This window comes from Pterocles gutturalis, unplaced genomic scaffold, assembly GCF_000699245.1.
Source record: "Pterocles gutturalis isolate BGI_N339 unplaced genomic scaffold, ASM69924v1 scaffold6048, whole genome shotgun sequence".
Classification (NCBI taxonomy): domain Eukaryota; kingdom Metazoa; phylum Chordata; class Aves; order Pterocliformes; family Pteroclidae; genus Pterocles; species Pterocles gutturalis.
The window spans coordinates 24,465-46,154 of NW_010122864.1; the positions used below are offsets into that span (position 1 = coordinate 24,465).

The 21,690-nt window shown below is 39.8% G+C and overlaps 1 protein-coding gene across 1 annotated transcript in view; it reads left to right on the plus strand.

Moving 5' to 3' along the window:
- Positions 1–1,100: 1,100 nt before the first annotated feature.
- HECW2 (HECT, C2 and WW domain containing E3 ubiquitin protein ligase 2) overlaps positions 1,101–21,690 on the plus strand; it is a gene marked incomplete at both ends in the record, with an annotated part of 64,153 nt that continues 43,563 nt past the window's right edge. Inside the window, 3 exons of the mRNA XM_010077676.1 lie at positions 1,101–1,241; positions 7,751–7,858; positions 19,700–19,794. Of these exons, the coding sequence (XP_010075978.1) occupies positions 1,101–1,241; positions 7,751–7,858; positions 19,700–19,794 (344 nt within the window). The remainder of the gene's footprint in view (positions 1,242–7,750; positions 7,859–19,699; positions 19,795–21,690) is intronic.

The following is a 21,690-nucleotide window of genomic DNA, read 5'->3' on the forward strand; positions in this document are numbered from 1 at the left end:
GTCAGGCTGTAGGGGCATCTGCTGTACTTTTCTCCACCTCTTACTTCTTTGTCCCTGCTTTTCTCAGCTGAAGGTTTGTGTCTTATATTTTCACTACTGTCTGACTTTTCCAGTGTTACGAAGTGTAAAGAGATCTGTGATATCATGTAGTAGGCTCTAATAGCTGCTCAGGCAGCTTTTAAGACTGTCTAAGAATTTTCTTAACTTTTTGGGGGGTCGCTCTGTTGGCATTGAAGGGACAACAGTTTCCAGCCATTCAGTACACAGCAGTGCTTTAAATTTCTCTTACAGTGGTCCAGTTCTGGTGCTCTTTCACCTCCTGTCCTCTGAAAATACAATTCCTAGATGTGCTCATGCAAACATAAAGTAAAACAGTAGCTTTCATTTCTTCATTAGCAAAAAGTTAATCTTAATTTCTTTGACAGGAAACATTTTTTGTAAAGTCTTCAAGACAAGTGTGAAAAAATATTCCTGTAGGAGGGTTTTTTCCCCTGTTTTTTTATCTGACTACTACAGGGAAAACCAAGATTTGCTTTGAGAGTTTGAACCTAGTACTCCACAAGCATGCAATTTCGTGAAATGTGTGCTGCGAACGACTTGATCTGCAGTCCATGGACCAGACTGCAAAGATACCTTTAAGTACCCTTTTTGTTCTTGCAGTACTGACGCTGCTTTGGCACAGTTTGGGTCCTTGCCGTAAGCTGAAGGAGCTGTAGGTCAGCTGCCAGCATCCCCAAGAGGCTGGTGAGCAGTCAGCGCATCTGGCAAAATGGAGCCTTGTCCCAGCCCCGGTGCCGAGGTGGCATTTACCAGCCTGGAAGAGGAGAGGTGGGAATAGCAGTTCTCTGCCACCTGCTTGTCCTCTGGCTCAGGAATTCCCAGTTCAGAGTTATCCTGGCTGAAAAGCAGCTTCGTCCCAGCCTAAAGTCACGGAGCAGTCTTGTCTTCTCTAAGATAACTGGATTTGTGGGGAAGTCATGCGGGAGAGCAAAATCCTGAGTAAACAAAAGCCAGCACTTCCAGTGAGATCCCGCTGTGCTGGTTGCTGTGGCTGCCTTGCCGTCATTACTTGGATTTAACGATCCTCCTGTTTACATCAGCCCGCCCCACGCTGCGGGGCCGTGGCCATGCCTCGGAATCCTCCCTCGGACAAGGCGAGGAAGGAAGTGGAGGGAGAATGGGGCTTTGGCATCCTGTACCCTTCGGAGGGGAGTGGCCGCAAATAGCTGAGCTTGAAGGACGTAATACTTTATATGTTTTTAGCACAGGCTGTTTGAACCTAGATAAACTCTTGATTAAAGGAGAAGAGGCAGACGATTGTGTGTAATTGCTAGAAACTGCCAGGGAGTTTGAGAACATCCTTCTAAAACCCTTTCCTTCAAATGACAAGAGGAAGGGAGAGGACAGACGTGCCTCCTGGAGCTGAGATTATGCAACAGAGTTAAAGCCTCCAAACTTGAGCGGCACAGGCTGGGTCCAGAAGACAACTTTTGTAGAAAATACTGCTTGTGATTGGGAACACAGATGGCTATTTTTGGGATCCACCCTGTAAAATGTTAAGTTTTTTTTATTCTTCAGTGTGTTAATTAGGCTCAGATGGAGGAATGCAGTTTAGGATCCACAGACATCTTTTGGAATGGCAAGGTAAGCCTAGAAGGTGCAACCAAATGTTGATCTTTAATTTCAGCAATGTGCTCTATACACTAGTGCTTTCTTCCGTGACAGATGTTTTCATTCCACCAGAAAGCCTGTGAACTGACTGAGATGGGGAATTCTGAAAATCAGAGAACATAGGCTGTACGTAGTGGGTGAATATTTGTACGGTTGTAACTGATATATAATGTGTTTTAAATGGGTTGACATAATGTGATTTATTATAATAATTGCTTGCAATGGAAGCTCTGCCTTGAAATTTTTAATTTACTTACTGGCTTTTCAGAAAAGGAGTGAGGCCTCAGGTGATAAAATTTGTCTTCTACTTTAAATGTGCCCTGATGCAGTTTTCAATTGCTTTTTTTTAAGCATATTTTGGATATAAGGGAGAAACTCATTTAGTTAGTTCTGTAAGCATTGTGCTACTTTAATAGTCACCCATGGCTATTTTGGTTTTTTTTTAGCATTTCTAGAATTAAAATTACTAGAGGTTACCAAAGTGAAAATACTGCATCAGATTTAATGTTAGAAACTTTCCCAGTCAGTTGCTAGAAATCCACAGCAAGGATTCCTTGGAATATTCTTATTAATCTTAAATTTTTGGTGACAGCCTGTTTTACTGCTGGGGAATCTGTGCTCACACCAAAAAGCAGTGCACTTACTGGCACCAGGACTGAGGTTTTGGAAGTCATGAAGTAAAATGCATGTAAATCAGATTCTGTTTTACATTGGAAATGCCATCCTAGAGACGTCCTGATGGTTGGCGCCAAGTTAAGTTCAGAAATGTCCTCTGATGCAGATGAACTACAAACCTCTTACTTTTAAAGACTGAGTGAAATGACACAGTAAAATAGGGGATGATTGTTCTCAGTTGTATGCTTATGAGAGAAACTGGTGGAAGATTGATGAATCTCAGCTTGAGATAAAACGATACGTAGCCTTGCTGTCTACCAGCCTTCCAGCTCTTCTGATAAATACTGTAAGAGAACACCTGACAAGAGAAATAGAAATAACATTTAGATCGATGCTTTAAGAAGCTTCCCCGGGCTGAGTACAAACACCCCTCTTAACAACTGGATGCATCGCACACATCATCTTCAGTGCCCAAGAATTTGTTAAAATTAATGTAAAATGCTAAGGAAGTGAGCATTTTGACAATCTGAACTTAATTTAAAATTTTAAATTAAGAATAAACAATACAAACACTTCAAAAGATTTTGCATAAGACATCTTCCAGAAAGGGATGAAAAAAATAGAAATTGGGATGTAAATCCCAGATGAGGATAACAGATTTATGCAGGGATACAGTGGTGTTACCAACATGATTGATCTTTTCTGAGCTAAGCTGCACAGATTTTTCAAGAGCTGTGAATTAGAATAACCGTATATGGTAGTGAAATATGAAAATTGTAAAATTGTGTATAATTAAAACCATTCAGTGACATTCGGAATCTGTTAAGCATCACCTTCTCTCTGAGCTCTGCATATAAGCAACTTTATAAATGTGTTATGGAAAAGAACTCAGTATGCAAAAGTTTCAAGCTCTTAGATTGCTCGAGGGAACTTTTGAACTTCTTCCTATGCAGTAACCAATCTGTGATGTTTCTGCACTAGGAATTGATGAATTCTATAATGTTTGTGTATTAGAAGAATAAAAAAAAATCCTTTATATTAATTCATATAACCTACCACTATTGACCACAGAAACTGGGACCAAAAGGTGAGCACTGGTTTGCACATGACCAGTCTGTGCACTGGGACTGTAAGGCTTGCTTCAGATATTAACTGGTAGCAGTTCTTGTTTTTTAACTGTCTTACAGAAGACTGTATCTTATTTATTAATTCAGTGAATAATAGTGAAAGTGATAAGACACAAAGAACAAAACATGAATTCTGCAGAAGCATCCTGACCCCTGATGTCGGGTACTGGCTTAGCAGGGCTTTCGACACCCCTGTAACATCCTCATGCACAACTGGGAGTCCCAGTTGATAAATCAGATCATTGTGCTGCAGTTCAGACAAGATGGAGAAGTGGACAAACAGGAACGTCACAAAGTTCACAGGGAAATGCCGAGTCCTGCCCCTGGGGAGGAATACTGCTGACACCTGGACAGGCAGGGGACTGACTGTCTGGAAACCAGCTTTGCAGAAAAAGACCGGGAGGCTGGTGGACAAGTCGAACGAGAGCCAGCAGTGTGCCCTGGCCACCCACTGGCATCCTGGGCTGCAGCAGGAAGAGCCTTAGCCAGTAGGTTGAGGGAGGTGGTCCTGCCCGTCTGCTCAGCACTGGTGACACACATCTGAGTGCTGCGTCCTTTCTGGGCTCCCAGTACAGAAACTGCATGGGCATGCTGGGTTGTAATGGTGATGAAGACTGAAAGTGGAAAAACATGTGTTCTTTTCTTAATACTGGGTTTGACTGATTGCTTAGCACTTAAAGAAGACATTATTACTGAGAAGACGTTTGCTGTACAGTGATTTCAAGGGGCACTAGTCAGTGTGCAGTTCCATTACCCACTTCTCATTGTAGAACATATCTCACATATGCTGATTTGTGCAGGCGTTGCAGCTCTGAGAAATAAGTTACTTTTGGTAATATTTTGTGTCTAAGAGTTATTGAAGATAGAAAGATACTATGCATCTTGCATTTTTTAATTTCTTTCGGAAGTGTAGACTCACTGGACAAGATACCAATGCAGTAAGACAATATTTTGTTGCGTATTTTATGTTCTGGCTGGGGATATTTATATCCACTTTTTGGCCCAGATTCTGGAACAGCTGCCAGTTTCTCGAACAGCAACAATTATGTGCTGAAAGGGGACTAGAACTTCTTAGAATTTAATTTCTCTGGGGGGGGTGGAATATATATATAGTGTGTATATGTGTGTGTATATAGGTTTTGGGGAAGAGGAGAGATGAGGTAGTGGTAATTTTGACAGTGCTTTTTGTGCTCTCAAACACTTTTTTTTTTTTTTTTTTTTTTTTGGCACACTCGAATATTACCGAGAATGTCACTGTTCACCTGGTTTTTATTGCCATGTTGATAAATAAATTTCAGCAGTATCATGTACTTTAATGTTCTCATGCTATTTGATTTTTTTGCTGTTCAGTTTCTTTTTTTAAAATCCATGAATTGAGGTTTGAATTTATTTTCCATAATTTTCCATATGCATTAATAATGTTATTTTTTCCCTATGTGAATAACATCATAAAAGTAGAAAAAAATCAGCTGTTTCAGAAGTAAATCAAAGCTGTCCAAAATAAATTCTGTAATTTGAGTCGATTTCTGACACACAGTGGTCTGTCAGCATTTTTATTCCTCTGTCTCCACCACCTTCTGTTGCAATGGCAGCATGCCTGTGGGCAGAGTATCAATGATTTCATATTCATTGCTGCAAAGGAGACTATTCCTTCATGAAAGGGCTGAAAATCCAGGTACTTTCTTAAATGTTGGATTTTCTTAAATAAGGTGTAAGACAGTGTTCTGCTTTCTTGTAGCTGTCAGCAGAGAATTTGAGACTCAGTTCATGTAGGGCCTTTTCTGAAGCTCACTAATGTCCCTGTGAAAATTACCATTGACTTGACTTAGTTACAGATTTTAAAAAACAAAGAACAATTGCTTGTGCCTTAATGTTGGAAATCTCAATGTTGAAGGCATATTTAGCTGCTTCAGAGTTCCTTGATTTGTTGAACAAGATAAGAATAAAAAATGTCATGTTTATGGTTATAATATACCACATAGCTGTCCTTCTGCTTAGAATTATGAACAGTTTCCTCTACAGTTGATTAAATACAGAAATTCATAAATTCAGAAGAACTAGAGCATGTTAGGGGAGGTGGTTTTTTTGTCATACGATAGACACAGAGAACACTGAATAATGTAAGTCTAACTGTGTTTCAGATAACTCTGGAATTTTTAAAGAATCTGCTTGCTTTTGGTAGCGATGGTTTGAATAATCAAGTTTGTATGGTGGACCAAAGTAGGGACTAGTGGAGATTTGCTGGAAGTTAAGGTATTTAACTCCTGGCTTCCCAGAGCTCTGTCTGTGAGAGGTAATAATGGGACCTTGGCTTAGGAAGGCACATTAAAAAATAAAGAAGTAATTAAATAAGTGAACAGTGTATTGTTTTGGTTAGAGTGTCATTGCAAACCACATACAGGGAGGTTTTTTTTTTAAAGCCCATGGGACGATTTACAGGCTTCAGAGTCCCTCTGAAAGTACATAGCTTTGAAAAAAAAAAATGGGTGAGATATAGCTTTGTTTACTCTGAAAGTTTTTTGCTGTAATGAAGAATAAGTATGCATGTTTTAAGTTTTTACTCCCTGTGTACCTGATGTTCTGGTGTATGCAGTTTATGTCCTGTCCTGTTGATTCCACACAAAAAGTTAGGCCTGAGGGTGTTACATGCTCAAGGATCACAGGCGTTAGGAGAAACCTCCTGTCCCTTCTCATTGTTGTTGAGATAATTATGAAACTGTTCTGGACTCATTGTGATGTTGAGGTGTTCAGACCACAGCTTTCTAAAAATTCTCAAATTCACTCATGCCTGGAGGCATAGAGATGTCAGGAGCCTGCCATGGCTGCCTCTTGACTCTCCAGAGCTCTTCCGGGTCATGGACAGGGTGTGTAACCTGCTTTGGAGCAATCCCAGAAATCCAGCATGTGTCTGGTAACGCTTTGCATGTCAGTTTGATGAGATGTGAATGTACAGATTGCACTAATCGTGATTCAGTAGAGTTATCGTGCATACACTGACATGAGCAGTCAAAGTGAAAAGGACAGAAAAGCATCAGTGTAAGTTTGTTTTTAAGATAAAAGTAACAAAGCTGAGTTGTTTATTATTCTTTCGTAAACAGCGTATGGATTTCTGAAATGTAGGTGGCAATGCTGTAATCATATTTATGTGGGAGTTCCTACCCAAGTACAAAAAAACCGTGTTTGAATGGATAGGAGCTTCATGGGCAAAGCCACAATAGACTAAGTGCTTAGTGAAGTCTTTGCAAGATTGCAGAGTGCACTCAAATGTATGTAGTAATGCAGGATTTAAAAAAAAAAATAAAAAAAATTAAGGCTAAGGGATATCAAGTACCACTGGAAAGAATTAGGATGTTGTATTTGAGGTCACAGGTATAACTGTCCAATTAAGAAAAAGCTGCCTAAATGCACTCATAAAATGTTATGATGCATACTTCCAAAGAACTTGCTGTACGAAAGAAGTTAAGCTGGATGTATGTCAGCTTCCTCTGGGTCATCGTAGCTAACCTTTGTGCCCTTTCAAAGTGCTTGGCACTCTAGTTTTCTTTCATTCATACAGTGTTCTAGGTGCCTGTATACGGGCTGGTAAAACAAACACCCTAACCTTTTTTTGGTCACTGTTAGGACAAAAAGCGCAGTTTGTGAAGGGAAAACACTGATATTGCTAAGCTGATCTGTAGATGCTTGCTGTTTGCCTCTCAGTTCTCTTTTGAGTGTCTTTTGCTGAATTGCTTATTTGTGTGTTGTTTATTAAGTGACAGTCCTGCCCTTTGAGCCTCTAGCTTGAGTTCACTGATAGGGGATAATACTGTATGTGTCAGGAAATTGAAAGTGGCAGATTTTTTTGGTGTATGTGTAAAAAATAATCTCTCTAGTTTCTAACATATAGGAATATATTAACAACTGATGTAAGTCCTGATGCCTGTATTTGCAATTCCATACCCTCTAGCTAGGGAATGAATGCTAGATTTTCACATCACAGAGCAGGACCGCTGTATAAAATGATGTGATAACTTTGTGATGAAGTTGCAGTCACCTCTGTGTTCCCAATAGCCTCACTATCGAGTTAGGGAAGTTTTGGAATTTAATACTTTGCCTTGGCAGGTCACCTCTTACAGGAAACCATATATTAACTTTGGCTGTATTTGTGTCTGCTCACTCTGCATAAATTAATCTATCGACTGTAAAAGAGAAGCCATTTATCTTTTGCTAGTTAGTTTAATTATTTTTTTAAATGCAAGTCATTTTTTATATCTCAGCCTCTTGAACTGAACAGAAAAACCAAGATGAAAACTATTATAAATACTACTTGACAGAATTTTCTTTCTTTCCCCTTTCAGATGAGAACTCTCCAGCCAACTTCTGGGATTCCAAAAATCGGGGAGTGACTGGCACACAAAAAGGACAAATTGTATGGCGGATTGAACCTGGCCCCTATTTTATGGAATGTAAGTACCTATTTATCCAGTGTAAGGCATGCATGCCTTTGTGTCAAGGCAAGTCAACAGAATGGCACTTGATATCTGTTTTGTGAAACCCTCAGATAAACCAAAGGAATTGATAGTATTGCTTTAAGGAGCAGCATTTTCTAGTGTGTTTGCTGGATGTTATAAAAAATGGAGTTGAGCTTAGATGTACATTTGTATTCTAGGAGTGTTCTTAAGACAGCGTGCTTCAGTTTAAGGAAGGAAGAAACTGCCTTGTGAAGTGTTGCGTAGTATGTATACATTGAAAGATTAAGACCCTTCACAACAAGTTCAAATTTTCAGCTGGACAAACATTGATGGTAAATGTACATAAAGTTAAAGGTAATAAGCAAGTAATGCTTGTTAATGTTAGTATGAAGGTTAGATTTGTCTCTAGGAAGTCCCAGCCTTCTGTCCAGTTGCATCAGTATTTCTCAGCTGGAGTTTCATTGCACTGGGAAATCCATCAAGCAGTTTTGAATTATTGAGAGTTTCCGTGTCACTGGAAGAAAAATTCTTCAGTTGAAATCTGCAAGGAGTATTGGTAGCCACGCTTTGGATCAGAGAGCTATGCCACTCCCTTAGGCAGCCAGAATTTATAGGAATCTAAGCCACTCTGCTGTGTGATTTTTTTTTTTCTCTTTTTTTTATTTTTTTTTTTTTAGTGAAAATGAGCTATCTTAACATCTAAAGGATGTGATCCCCTAAAGAAATTGATGTTCTAAACCTAAGATGTTGTGTTTGAGCTTGCTGGGAACTCTAATATGCCAAGTATTATCCTGGTTTCAGCTGGGACAGAGTTAACTTTCTTCATCGTAGCTAGTGTGAGGCTGTGTTCTGGATTTGTGCTCACAAGAAAGCTGACCACATACTGATGTTTATGGTTGCTGCCAGGACAGTCAAGGACTTTTCAGCTTCTCTGCTGTGCCAGTGTCTGCAGATGCAGGAGAAGCTGGGAGGGAGCACAGCCCCAGTTACTGGCCTTAGGTTTAGGACTGAGACCCAAATTGCCCAACGGTATATTCCATATCATGCACAGCATGCCCAGTATATAGATGAGGCTCTGTCTGGAAGTATTCTCCTGCTCCAAGTCATACCCTCTTGCTCTGGGCCATCTCCCTCTCTGGGTTGTCCCTTTCTCGGGGTTGTCTTGCTTCTTCAGTCAGCTCTCAGTCTCGCTCGGGTTCTTATCTCCCTTTCTGGGGTTTTGGTTTCGGGACTCTCCCTGCTCTGGGATCATCGGCCGGGAATGGGCTGAGCCTTGGTCATTGGGTGGTGAGCAGTATTACTGCCTATCACTCATTTGTATACTTGTATATATTACTATTATTATTATCATAACTATTATTGTTATTATTTTCAATTTTATCGTAGTTTAGTTATTAAATTGTTTTTATTTCAACCCACAAGTCTCTTTTCCCTTTACCCCTTTAATTCTCTCTTCCATACCTGGGAGGTGGGACGGTGAGTGGTTGTTGTGGTCTTTTGCTAGCCAGGGGTAAAACTACAACAAGCATCAAAGTGACAGTCGGTCCCAAAAGGGCTATGAGCTGCTCTACCACCTGTTTAGCCTCACCGCAATACATCTTCCTTCATAAACTAAAAAAAAACCAACCATACTCCATAACTTCACTGTACACTGTAGTGCTGCTAACTGTAGGTCTTGGCAGAAATTTTTCTTCTAGTTAACTGATATAACAGCAATACGTGTATTTCAAGAGGTGTTGTGTCCCCTGTACTGTAAATGATCACTAAAACTTCCTATTTCTAGAACTCATCATTGAATCTTGCCAAGTTACCCTATGCATTACACAGCAACTCTTTTTTAACAACAACAAAAAAAGCTTTAATAGGATAAAATTAAATTCAATTTCAGGAGTTCATTACATGAAAAAATGGTTGAACTGAAGATGAAGATCAAGAAAATAATAAAGATCAAGATAATTAACTTTCCCTGTGCCAAAGACAGCAGTATATTGAAGCAGATTAAAATGTATGTTAGAAGGGTTCATTGCCTCATCTTTGTGCATATACTATACCAATATTGTTGCCCATATGGGCAGTTTGATGTCAAGGATATTTCTCTGTATCTTTAGCTGGTTATGTGTTGTGCCATAACATGTGGAGATGAGGTTCTTGAACAATATTTTAGGTTTATATGAGTAACCTAGGCTAATGCTTCAAGAACTAGCAGTTTTGATATGAAATCAGCTGCAGCTGACTTTGCACTTTGCAACTAACTGCACTTCACAACCTAGTCATATAAAGAGCGCAGGAAGCACATTCTTAGGTGGTCGTTAGCTTTACTAACAAACAGTTCTGCTGCCATACAATGGACAAGTGACAAGCAATTATGTAGCAGCTGAGAACTGTAAACAGGAATGTTTATGAGCATATGTTGCTATAGCATATAGTATGGCAGATAAATATGTCACCAGTGACACTTGTGTTTCTAGTGAGAGGCCAAAAATTGCTCTGAAACACTTAGCTGAATTTCCAATTCCACTTTTTAAACTAGAAGGCTCCAGAGATATGTGGCCATGTTTGCTCAGCAAGGCTTTTTCTTTTAGCTTGTAGGGGGCAAAGCAACTCTGATGCAACTACAGACAGCTGCTCTCTTTTTTTTTTTTTTTTTTCTCCTTTTTTTTTGTTTTTTTCCCCGTTTCCTTTCCCCTTTTGCTTCCTCAGATCACTGAATCACAGCTCAGGCAAATGCAGCGGGTGGCTGCCCAGTTCAGGTGCAACCACAGTGGTGTTGCCTTTGCCGTGCAGCAGCAGGCTGGGTGTGGGAAGAGCTGTTGGGGTTCTTGCCGTGCTCTGCAGCCGGTGACACTGCCCGGCCTGTGCCAGCCGCAGAGGTGAACTTAGCTCCGCTGCCAGTCTCTTTCTCCTGCTGTGGTGCTGATAGAATTTGTACTCTCAGTGTAGCTGTGCATGTGATGCCACTGTCATAGCAAGAGGGAGAGGCAAATGGAGAGGCAGACATCCCCAGTAAATATGTACCTGATTACTGAAGTTAAAATATCTCTGGTGCTTTAATCTGCCATTATTTTACAAATTTTGGAGAGAACTTTACAGTTGTAGGTTCCTTGTGTTTAGAAATATCTTTGCTAAGAGGCAGAGTATACAAGATACAGGTCATGGTATTAGGCACATGTCGTATTTACTCCTCATAGTGATGACATGCTTCTTATGCCTTAATTTGAGAAGCTGTTTTTCCATAAGTGTAATTGTAAATTTATTAATAGTTTCACTGAGGTCTGTGGAATTTATGCTTATGTTTAAAGGTAGGCATTGGATAAGCATTTTTCTGAATTTTGCATGACTTTAGATCTGCAGTCTTGTCGTTCCATTTATTATTCCTCTTAAAATCCCTCCCTGTGGATTCAGCATCTCCTATTTCCCAAGCAAGTAACATGTAAAGGCGTAGTTTGCCATCTGCTCTATTCAGATCAAGGAACCTGCAGAAAGAAGGGCAGGGAGAGTCTCATCATCTTAATACTAAAAACTAACATTAATTCCCCCCAAAGCATTGAAAATTAGCTAAACCAAGGATGATCAAAGAGAACTCTCACTTGCTTTAGACAAAAATCAACACAAAAAACTCCATAGACTCTACTCTGAGAAAGGAGAATCAAAGGAATCAACAGTGAAATAATGAGAAATGAGCTTAATGTATTCCAGAAATACAGGCAGCCTCTGAGGGGAGTGGCTGAGGAAGGGGAAGGGGGGAGGAGTGTGCAAAGGAGAAAGAAAATACTTGCAAAGTACGAAGTCCAGCTCACCATCACAAACAGCTGCTGTCCTTAAGCTGTCACCTCGAGACAAAGTGGGTGACCCTGAACTGCAGAGCCAACCATTATGGAGGCAGGTGCTCCTCTTTCTTTTCCCGTGGGAAAGAGCAAAAGTACCATGTAAGCATGAAAGGGAACTCTGTCCTTTTAGAGATTCAAGTAGGTGCCCGAATGTGCCCAAAATGGTGTTTCCTTACGTATGTAGTAGAGGTGGCTTTAAAACATCCTGCTCTGAGGCTTGATAAAAAGTGGGGGAAGGAAAACAATGACTCACTAGACGGCTCCCTCAAGTTGTTTGCTGTGTAAACTGCAGAAGGATTGCTAAATCTGGCCACATCACTACAAGCAGTTTTCATCCTTCTCCTGTAAAAGGAAAGAACAAGTTCAAGGAGTATTATTCTGGACATGTGGCAGTAGTGTGAAGGTGCAACACAGCTTAATGCTTTCGTGTTTGGTATGGTCATCTGGCATGACATCAGTCTGTTCAAGGTCTTAAGCATGTCAGGACCTTTAGTTTCTGGTGCAAGAGAGGCTGCAATTGCGCCAGGAGTGGTTTTAGATGGCAGAGTGTTTCTGGGTGTAGCAGTCTGTGAGATTGGGATAGCAGGGGCTCCCTTTGGGGAATTGTGGTGGAACAGAGATTGTGGTATTCCTTAGGGAGAACAGAGCTAGCAGAAAGATGGAGTGAAATGATCCATGGAAAGGCTGGTGATAGTATGTCATAGTTGTGATCCTGGCTGGCAGCCAAACACCACGCAGCCTCTCACTCAACCCCCACCTCCTGGGGATGGGGGAGAGAATTAAAGGGGTAAAGGGAAAAGAGACTCGTAGGCTGAGATAAAAACAATTTAACAACTAAACTACAATAATATTGGAAATAATAATAATTACAATAATTGTAGTAAATATTGTAAAATATACAAATGAGTGATACACCATGTATCACTCACCACCCAATGACCAAGGGTCAGACAATTCCCAGCTGATGATCCTGGTGCAGGGAGAGTCCCAAAACTGCAATCCCAGAACAGAGATAAGAGCCCTAGCATCTGATACTGAGGGCTGACTGCAGGAGTGAGACCCCAAGAGAGAGGTGACCCTGAGAGGGAGATGACCTGGAGGGGCACCACCTGGAGAGAGATGACCCAGAAAGAGGGAGTATTTCCAAAGAGATCTCTATCGATACACTGGGCATGACATGTGCATGGTATGGAATATACCATTGGCCACTTTGGGTCTCAGTTCTAAACCTAAGGTTGAATCCTAGGCTAGCAACTGGGGCTGTGCTCCCTCCCAGCTTCTCCTGCCCCTGCAGACACTGGCACAGCAGAGCAGCTGAAAAGTCCTTGACTGTCCTGGCAGCAACTATAAACATCAGTGTGTTATCAGCCTTCTCCTCAGCACAAATCCAAAACACAGCCTCCCACTAGCTACAATGAATAAAGTTAACTCTGTCCCAGCTGAAACCAGCACATAGAAAAAGCATGTGCAGGGAAACTTGAGTTATGTGAAGACTAGTTGATAAAAGCTGCTGCGCATTTATAAACTGTGGCTTCTAAGTCAGTTTTCTGCAATATGGGGAAGGACAGGTCATGTTGGAAGTGCCACGGGAGGGAGATTCAGTGTAGTACAGTCACTGCCACGCGACAGATGACTGGTGCTTATGCACTTCCGTATGCAAAGGCCCCAGAAGTTAAAAGCTGCACGTTCCCCGAGGTAAAACAGGCCAGGGGCTATTTTCTGCTGCTGGGAGCAAGTGCCGCAACATGGCTTGTGCTCATGCAGCCAGGCCTTTTCCCTGTGTCAGGGATGCACAGTCACCGTTCAGCAGTATGGATGGTTGTGTGCCCCTGCTTGAGTCCCTACCATGGTCCTGCCTCGTTTGTTAGTATGGCATAGGCCAAGAGCCTGCTTTGAGACTGGACTGGACTTGTATTTATAAGTCTTGGTCCCATGAGAATTAATTACAATATCCACAAGAAACACCTTCACTTGCTTTACCTGTAGTGCAATGTCTTTGTTGTTATTTATAACAGTTGATGTCAGAGTCATTACTGTGAGTAGAATAGAAATATTTTGATTTGCCTTTTTTTTTTTTTTTTTTACCAATGCTGGGACTTTACGTCTTGAACAGTAATCCGTAGTGGCAGCTGTTGGGATGCATCCAGAGACTGCCAGTCTTGTCACATCAATCATTTCTGAATCACCGTTGAGGTTAAATTACTTCTGGTGCCACACTGCGATAGTCGGATGCAGTGACTGCACAGGTGCTGTCAGTTTTGTACTTAGAATCTGAGGTTTGTAGCATGAGTAGACTATGAGATATATTCAGAAAATGTGGTAATGGGTGATGTATGTGTTGGCATTACACTGGTGTCACGTTACAAGTGAGGTTTCGTGTGGAGTTTCTCTGTATTCAGTCCCTATTTCCATGAAATTATAACTTTTGCAAAAACAGCATATTGAGACTGAAACTGCTTTACTTTGTAGCTAGCAGAGTAGACTCCCAGCTCCCTTTTTTGTTGAAAGAGCTGACATATATTGAAGGAAAATAAAATCAGTTTAATAGTTGAACTTGATGTGCTTTTCGCTTTTAAGGACTGCTGTAGCAAAGAGTTGTTGTTACTAGAGGTATGAGCACAGTTTAGTACCTTTAGTGGTTTTGACCAAAAAGGTCAATATCAATGAATGTTCTAGCAACATAATTCATTACCTGTATCCCGTCTTTATGTTTTTTGACCTGATAAATTAGATTCTATAAAGGTTGAGGTTTTCTCACATGTAATTGTTCTGCGCCTGCAACACTTGGCTGTGTAGCACTCTGCAACCAGCGCCCTTTTAGTGTTCTGGATGGGAACTCACGGTTGTTGTCCCTACCCTATTTATAAACACATTCACTGAGTTAGAAATACTTCTATTATTCTCCTTCCATTTGTATCTGTTGTCTCTCAATGGCTATTTTTGAGTATCACAAATAACTGAAACAGGATCAGGTCTTGTATTTTTTACATTTCTGGAAAGCCTTGTTGACTTACTTAAGCACATATTACCCCCAGTGTTTTGTTTTAGAGATTAAACTAGATGATAATTAAATGCTTTGCCAAGCTGGAATATCATAGGCAAAGCTCATGACTGTAAATAAGAATGTCTTGGACTGACAGCAAAGTGAGAGGGGCTGAACAACCGTTTGCCCACATAGTTTCCATTGAAGCAGGTTAGATGAGGAGACACCATTGGGCCATAAATGTTTTCTGTTATTGATCCTAGTTTATCTAAAAGGCTTTCTGTAAGTCTGCTTAAGTCACTTTCTAGGCTTTTTTAAAATCATTCCTCCTGTAAAATAAATTCTATGATATACGTGCTGAGAGAGATGGCAGGTACCCGGAGGAAGCCAGCTTTGGCACTTGCGTTCTGCTGCTGTTTCCTTCCCTGTGCTGTTCCCAGTAGGAACTAATCAAAAAGGTACATGGTTAAAGTGGTGCAGAGAATAGAATGCTAAATGTCCAAACAAAAAGGTTGTGTTCACTGAACTGTCATGCTAAGGAGAAGAAATTCAAATGGCAGGACGTTCAGAGCACTTCTAAATTTCTGCAGTTGTCTGAGATGTTTAACCCAGTGCCTTTTCCCTGGATTGCGTCTCCCTTTGTAGCTTTGCAAAGCCTGGATGTGACTGTCTTAATTTGTTCTAGTGACAGAGTTTTCTTAAATAAGTTTCATGGAACATGCTCTTGTACTTTTCCAGATGAGTTTATGTGATGTCAGCTTTTTACTCATTGGATGTTGGAGGGCATATGCTTATATCTGCAGAGAGCCATGGATTCAACCCAAGTAATTTCTGGCATCTCGCTGCAGTGTCCAGAAAGTATTAGCTGCTGTGCAGTTTCCATTCAGTTAACCAGGAGCACTGTTTACCTCCACAGACTTATAACCCAGATACAATTTGACATCTCTTTTGGAGGTGTCTCTGCCCATCCCTTTTCAATGGAGTGTGGGGTGATTCCACCTCTAATATAGCCAGTTGATTTGACTAGGGTGTATTTGGAGCAAACTGTGCTTACAGCTAACACATTTGTTTTCCTGAATTATCAGTCTCCTTGAAAGATTACATTCTTCTAGATTTATGTCCTTGTGTTTATGTATTCCAAATTTATGTATTCTGAGTATCTTTCTATCCTAAAGCAATCTTTTGATGGGCAAAGTTAAGGTCAGTAAAAAGGTAAAGTGGGGAACTTTGGGGAAATAGTGATGTTTTAAAAGCAAGCAAGCTATTATGTGGTGTCAGCTGATCTCTTTATTATTGAAGAGGCAAGAGTGTATGGTCCACAGAGGGAAGTACAACCCTATAATTTCATGCAGGAGTTCTTTTGAAATTCAAATGTCAATGTTCGAGTCCCAGAAACCTTTGTTAATCCAACATTTTTATGTAACGGACCTGAGCTATAAAACTATGGTTAGAAAATTATAACAGCTATTGGCTTCTAAAGAAGGGGATTATGGTTTTACAGAGTATTCAGATTAACATATATATCACTTTTATATGACTGTGTGCTACCTTTTAATGAATTATAGATAGCTCACTTCCATTTTTGTCTTATTTTTAAATGAAGAAGGAATTTCTTGCTGTCTCTGTGGTGTCTGGAGGAATGTCAGTGATGGTGGGGCGTGTGTGGTATTAAGTACACAGAGCTAGATACAGTCTTTTTTTTTTCCCCCATGAATGAAACAACTTTGTTTTTCTGAAATGTCATATTCTTCTTTAGTGAGACAGCAAATAGTCCTGTGGTCAGATACAGATGTCTTTGCCTTGCTGGATTTACTGCTGTTAACTTTTTGATTACAGATCACATACAAAGCAAGCTAAATAGCTTGTTGAGGGAAGAAGTAGGAAAGAAAAAAGAGAAATGCAAGTTTTCTCTTAAACACATGAAAGCAAGGTGGCAGGAGGAATTAAAGAAATTGGGAAAACTCTGTAGGTGACACATGCTGTTTGTCGTATGGAACAGTTTAGAGGAAGCCTGTGTATTAATATGGTATTGAACACAACTCTAAATATTAAAGTCCTGTTTGCAGATAATTGAATTTACTGTTTCTGAAGGTGTCTGTGTATTTATGGGACCTGGTTTATAGGTAGTGGGCTGAGATGCATTCTCTCAGGAACAGCCACAGATACCTATTTTCAGTAACTCTGGAAATCAGGAATTCATCAGTCATCAAGAAAAAAAAATTCCTAATCAACATTTTTTTCTGATAACACAGTACAAGAAATGTCAAAAAAATAGATCCTCAGCTGTTCTGAACTCCCAGGGCTCCTTTGAGATTTCCTTTACTGTTAAGTATTAACTGCAATGTCTAGCATTATTAAAGAAAAAAATCACTTAGCTGTCTCTGGTCCTATGAAGGGAATGTGTTCTTGCTATATACAAGATCCAGTCTTGCAAACCCATATTCATTTTGGCAATGTCTGCGTGCTTGTGATGGGTAGCCCATTTTACAATTTCGTGATGAATTTCAAGCACAGCTTCTCCTATGTTAATCCTGTCGACGCAATGCTAACAGCAGGTCTGCTGTTCTTGTGTGTAGTGCTGTGTAAAGCCCAAACCAAATCAATGCTGCTTCTGGTGGGAAGTGAAAGAAAAAGTCTCCACATTGTGTTTTCAAGTGCTCTGCTTTTTCTAATTATTTCTAGCAATTAGTCCTGAAGATTTTTTAAAATTCTTACTTAGTTTATATGAAAGGGATCATCAGATCTGTATCTTGAATCAAACATTGTTTTCTTCTATCACTTTCTTCTTCTTTCAGTGCATACAGGTATTGAAAAGTGCTGTATGCTTAAAGAAGTCATTGGGAGAAAGAAATCTGGGCACCCAAAGGTTGTAGCATTGCGTTTCAGCCTTTTGGGGAATGTACATGTCAGTGCAGTGAGAATATATAACAAACTTCTGTCCACTGTCATGTTGTTGACTGTGGATAGAAGTAGCAGCTGATAACCTTTCCATTGCTAGGTTCTTTTCAGAAGTGATGACCTGAGAAAAGTTTGTCAGTGACAACAGACTGAATAAACAGCAGGTCCATAAACTCTCTGAAAAATAAAGGTTGTGTCACCATAAAGCTGAGCAATGTAGCTGTAAAGTATAAGTCTTAGTGAAGTAGTTCGTTGTCATACCATGCTCTCATGTAGTCATAATACGTTCACAGTGTGCTTAAGAGATGCTCAAAACTGGAGTCCTGGTTACTTAATACATGAATTTTACAATGTGGAGAGTCCAGCACTTGGTATAAATCCTGCCAGCTTTCGCAAGTGCTGAAGGTCCAATTTTATGTAAGCTAGAAATTCTTGTGTATCCTTTTGGATATAAGTATTCTTGGTAGGTCAACAGAATTGCTCAGTTTAGGAAGAACCTGCAGGTCCTGACCCATAATTTTTAGGTCTAATAAACCTTTGCAAGTGGTTGGAAACCCGTTTGCATTTTGAATTTAGCTGTAAAGCTTGTGGTAAATAGAGCATGTTTTGACTGTGTGCGTGAACTCAGCTGTGAGGAGGAGGAAGCGGGTCCAGCAGCTCCTCCATCTCCTAAGTCCCTGGAGGCACTGTCAGCCACACACTTTCCTTTGAAGGGAGGTTCTGAGGTGCCTCCTCTTTGTTCTGGGAGGAAGATAGTAAATAAATGTTGAGCTATAACTGCAGCAAATTTAAAAAGAAATAAATAGTCCTTTTTGGCTGAGCAGGCTTGCAGGATGGATTTCTGATCCTTCTGTAGGGTAAGTGGGTATTTTATCTCACAGTAATGAAAGACCTTAGCCCTCAAGGAATCGTGCTGTATGTCTCAAAATCGTCCATGTAACATTGCAGTTTTGTATTTTAGAGCTACTGACATTGTTAAACCAGGTCAGAGGAACTGAACTGCTGAAACTCTGATGCACATCCTCTGGTCTGTCTGAACTGGCTGCTGTAATTTCTGCCTGCCAGTGGATATGAGTATTGTTGGTAGGTCAGCAGAGGTAAACCCTCATCAACCTCAGACAAAAGAGTTGTCCCAATAGAGAAGGAGAACGGAGAGAGAGTTCCAGATAGGGAAAATCCCACATTTGATCACTACAGTTGATCGCCCCAACCCTGCCCCCCCTTCAGTTTTGGTGAGGGTGATTCTGGGGTACTGGGTGTAGGTCTGGAGTCCATCAGTCAACATTCATTTTGTGAAGGGGAGAAGGGGCAGCAAAGAGTACAATAACGATCAGAATAGAAGATCTAATGATTTATTTTAATCTGTTTAAATCATCATGTCAGCATAATATAAACATATTATGTATTCATAAAAATATTTTACTTTCCGTTTGAGAAGGAAAAAAAGCAGTTGCTTTGACTATTTCATAGATTAACAAGATACAGCACCTTTAGTACCACCTCTGTGCGTGAGGCTGTAGAGGGGTCCCATTTTCATATGATTAAATACTTTAAGAATAAAACCTAGTTATTTTTTGATTTGCAACTTACAAATCTGCTGAAAAATAATAACTCACAGTAAGCCTATTATGTTGAGAAGAGCTTCTCCTCAGAGATCAATACCAATCTCATTTTCTTCCCTCTGGACCCATACAAAATATACAGAAGTGGCTTCATGTGAATTGTGGCCTGTGGATACTTAGAAATTTCTTACCCAATAGTGACCATGGACATCTTGCTGTAAGAGCTGGAAAAAATGAGCTGTGGTGTTTTACTGATAGAGGAGAAATATGGTTATAATTGACAATTAAAAAAAAAAAAGGCAGCATTTACCATCTCTTTAGTGAAACACTCTATTACTGGCTTTGAGACAAGTTTTCAATTTTCTACAGGTTGAGAGAAAATATATTTCAGTTACAGTTATTGTATGCTTTTACAACAAAGACGCATCAGTGAACTGCCCAAACTTGGACTCTGTAAACAGAAGTGAAGTATGACTCCCTGTGCGCACGTGTTCCTTTTGTTGCCTCTCTTTTGCCTGGGGTCAGTCATGAAGGGTTTAATGCAATTTTTTGGTTTGTTTTCCAGCTGAAATAAAGATCTGTTTTAAATACTACCATGGTGTTAGTGGAGCCCTCCGAGCTACTACTCCATGTATCACTGTGAAAAACCCTGCTGTGATGGTAAGTTTAGCCCATTTGTTCATTGTATTTTTATAAGATGATAATGTTAACTGTCAGACAAACCTATTGATATAAGTCTCCTAGTTTTACCATTAGCTGCAATTTTTGCAAAAAATATGTTGCCTGGCAAAAATAATTAAAATTGGGAAATGCTTTTCTTGGGTTTGTATTTTTCATGGTAAAATGACATTAAAATCACTGAGCTTAGCTGAAATCTTTTATGTTTTCAATTTTGGGGCTTACAGTTTCCTGTAATTTAACACTATAGCAGAAATTTGTCACACTAGTTATCTAACTCAAACTGAATCCTTATTAAAAGTCTCAATTTCTTATTTATTGATTAATATTAAAAATGAAGTTGTTACTGAGATAGCAATTATTATTCTAAAAATGAGACTGGACAAAACTCTGCTCTTGCAAAAATTATTGGGGTTTTTGAGTGTTCATATACTATTGAAATTTACATAATTATCTGACTATTGAGAATTATTGCTGCCTTACTATGCTTTCATTATGAGACCTGTTCTTTTGAAATACTATAAGTTTTAGAGGTTTTTTTTTAGTTAGTTAAATACGTATTGGAAGAAGAGCCTTCCAAACTTGTATCCGGGTGCTTTTGATAGAAGTAATGAATCTAATAGGCTAGCCCTTCAGTTGACATGAAGTTTCATAGTGCATTTGATTCATTGGTATTACCTGACAAATGTTTAAGATCACATCTGTCAGAATGTTGTCTTGACAACTGCAGTGTTGAAGATACTGTAGGGCACAAGTTATTCAGACTGAATAGCTTTTATTCTGATCCTGCACATTTTCCAGCACTGTATATGATATACAAGTGCATGTTATGCCTATATGATATTGTATGTGTTATACTAGACTTTATATCTCATTATACCAAATGCTTTCTCTTTTTCTTAGAATTGCAGACCTAGGTGATAGCATCATTTAGTTGTCAGATCTTTGTCAGATCTGACTATGAATAATATAATTTTGCAGCAGGCATGTGAGCTCTTGATATTTTACAGAATGTGAAGTTAATGAGCCTGACAGCCACTGTAGTTTGTAAACTACAGACTCTAAGGTAGCCTGATTTTGAACAAAGAATAAAATGCATCTTTAACTCTTAAAATGGTCTATGTGCTGCACTATATTTTTACTGGGAAGCAGAAGGATTATATTGGATGGAGAAACCATTTGAACTTGTGAGTTTTCTTGGCCTTGTCATGCTAGCCGCCAATATTTTTGAGATTCATTGCACAACAGGACATCTGAACTTCTCTCTTTGAGTATGCATTTGTTGACTTAGGAGCTACCTGAAGACCTGTCTTGCAGAGTCATTGGTCAATCTTGAAGGGTTAACTGGCTGTCGCTATTTAAATTTATTTCCTTTGAAAGGTAGCACAGGGTCCTGGGCATTCTACAGAATTTACACTCCTGCTAGAAGGTGTAATTCCTTTTTTGTTTGCACTAGTAGTACAGATTTCCAGTAATAGTGAGCTGTTAGTTTCCCCAATGAGAATGTCACGTAACAGCTCAGATGAGACTTCCTAAAAATATCATATTGGGTTAGCTATATGTAAGTATACCTGTTACTATATGTTAATACCTCACACTGTTTTCATGGTTTCGGTGTTGACCCTAGGACTGTGTAGTAGAGAATACTTTGTTCTCTTGGCACTGGTCCTGTCTGTTGCTACAGAAATGCCGGTTGTGGCCATGGTCAGAGTCGCGGCATACCTGCTCTCTTTTTTTTTAAGTTGCAGTAAGTTACCTGCTTCTTTGGATCGTTCTGTGTTTTTTCATTACATGGTTTGGTGGGAGACATGTTTCTGGTTTTCCTCCTATTGATGGCATATCAAACCAGGCATTTCAGTCCGTCCTTCTTCTAGATAA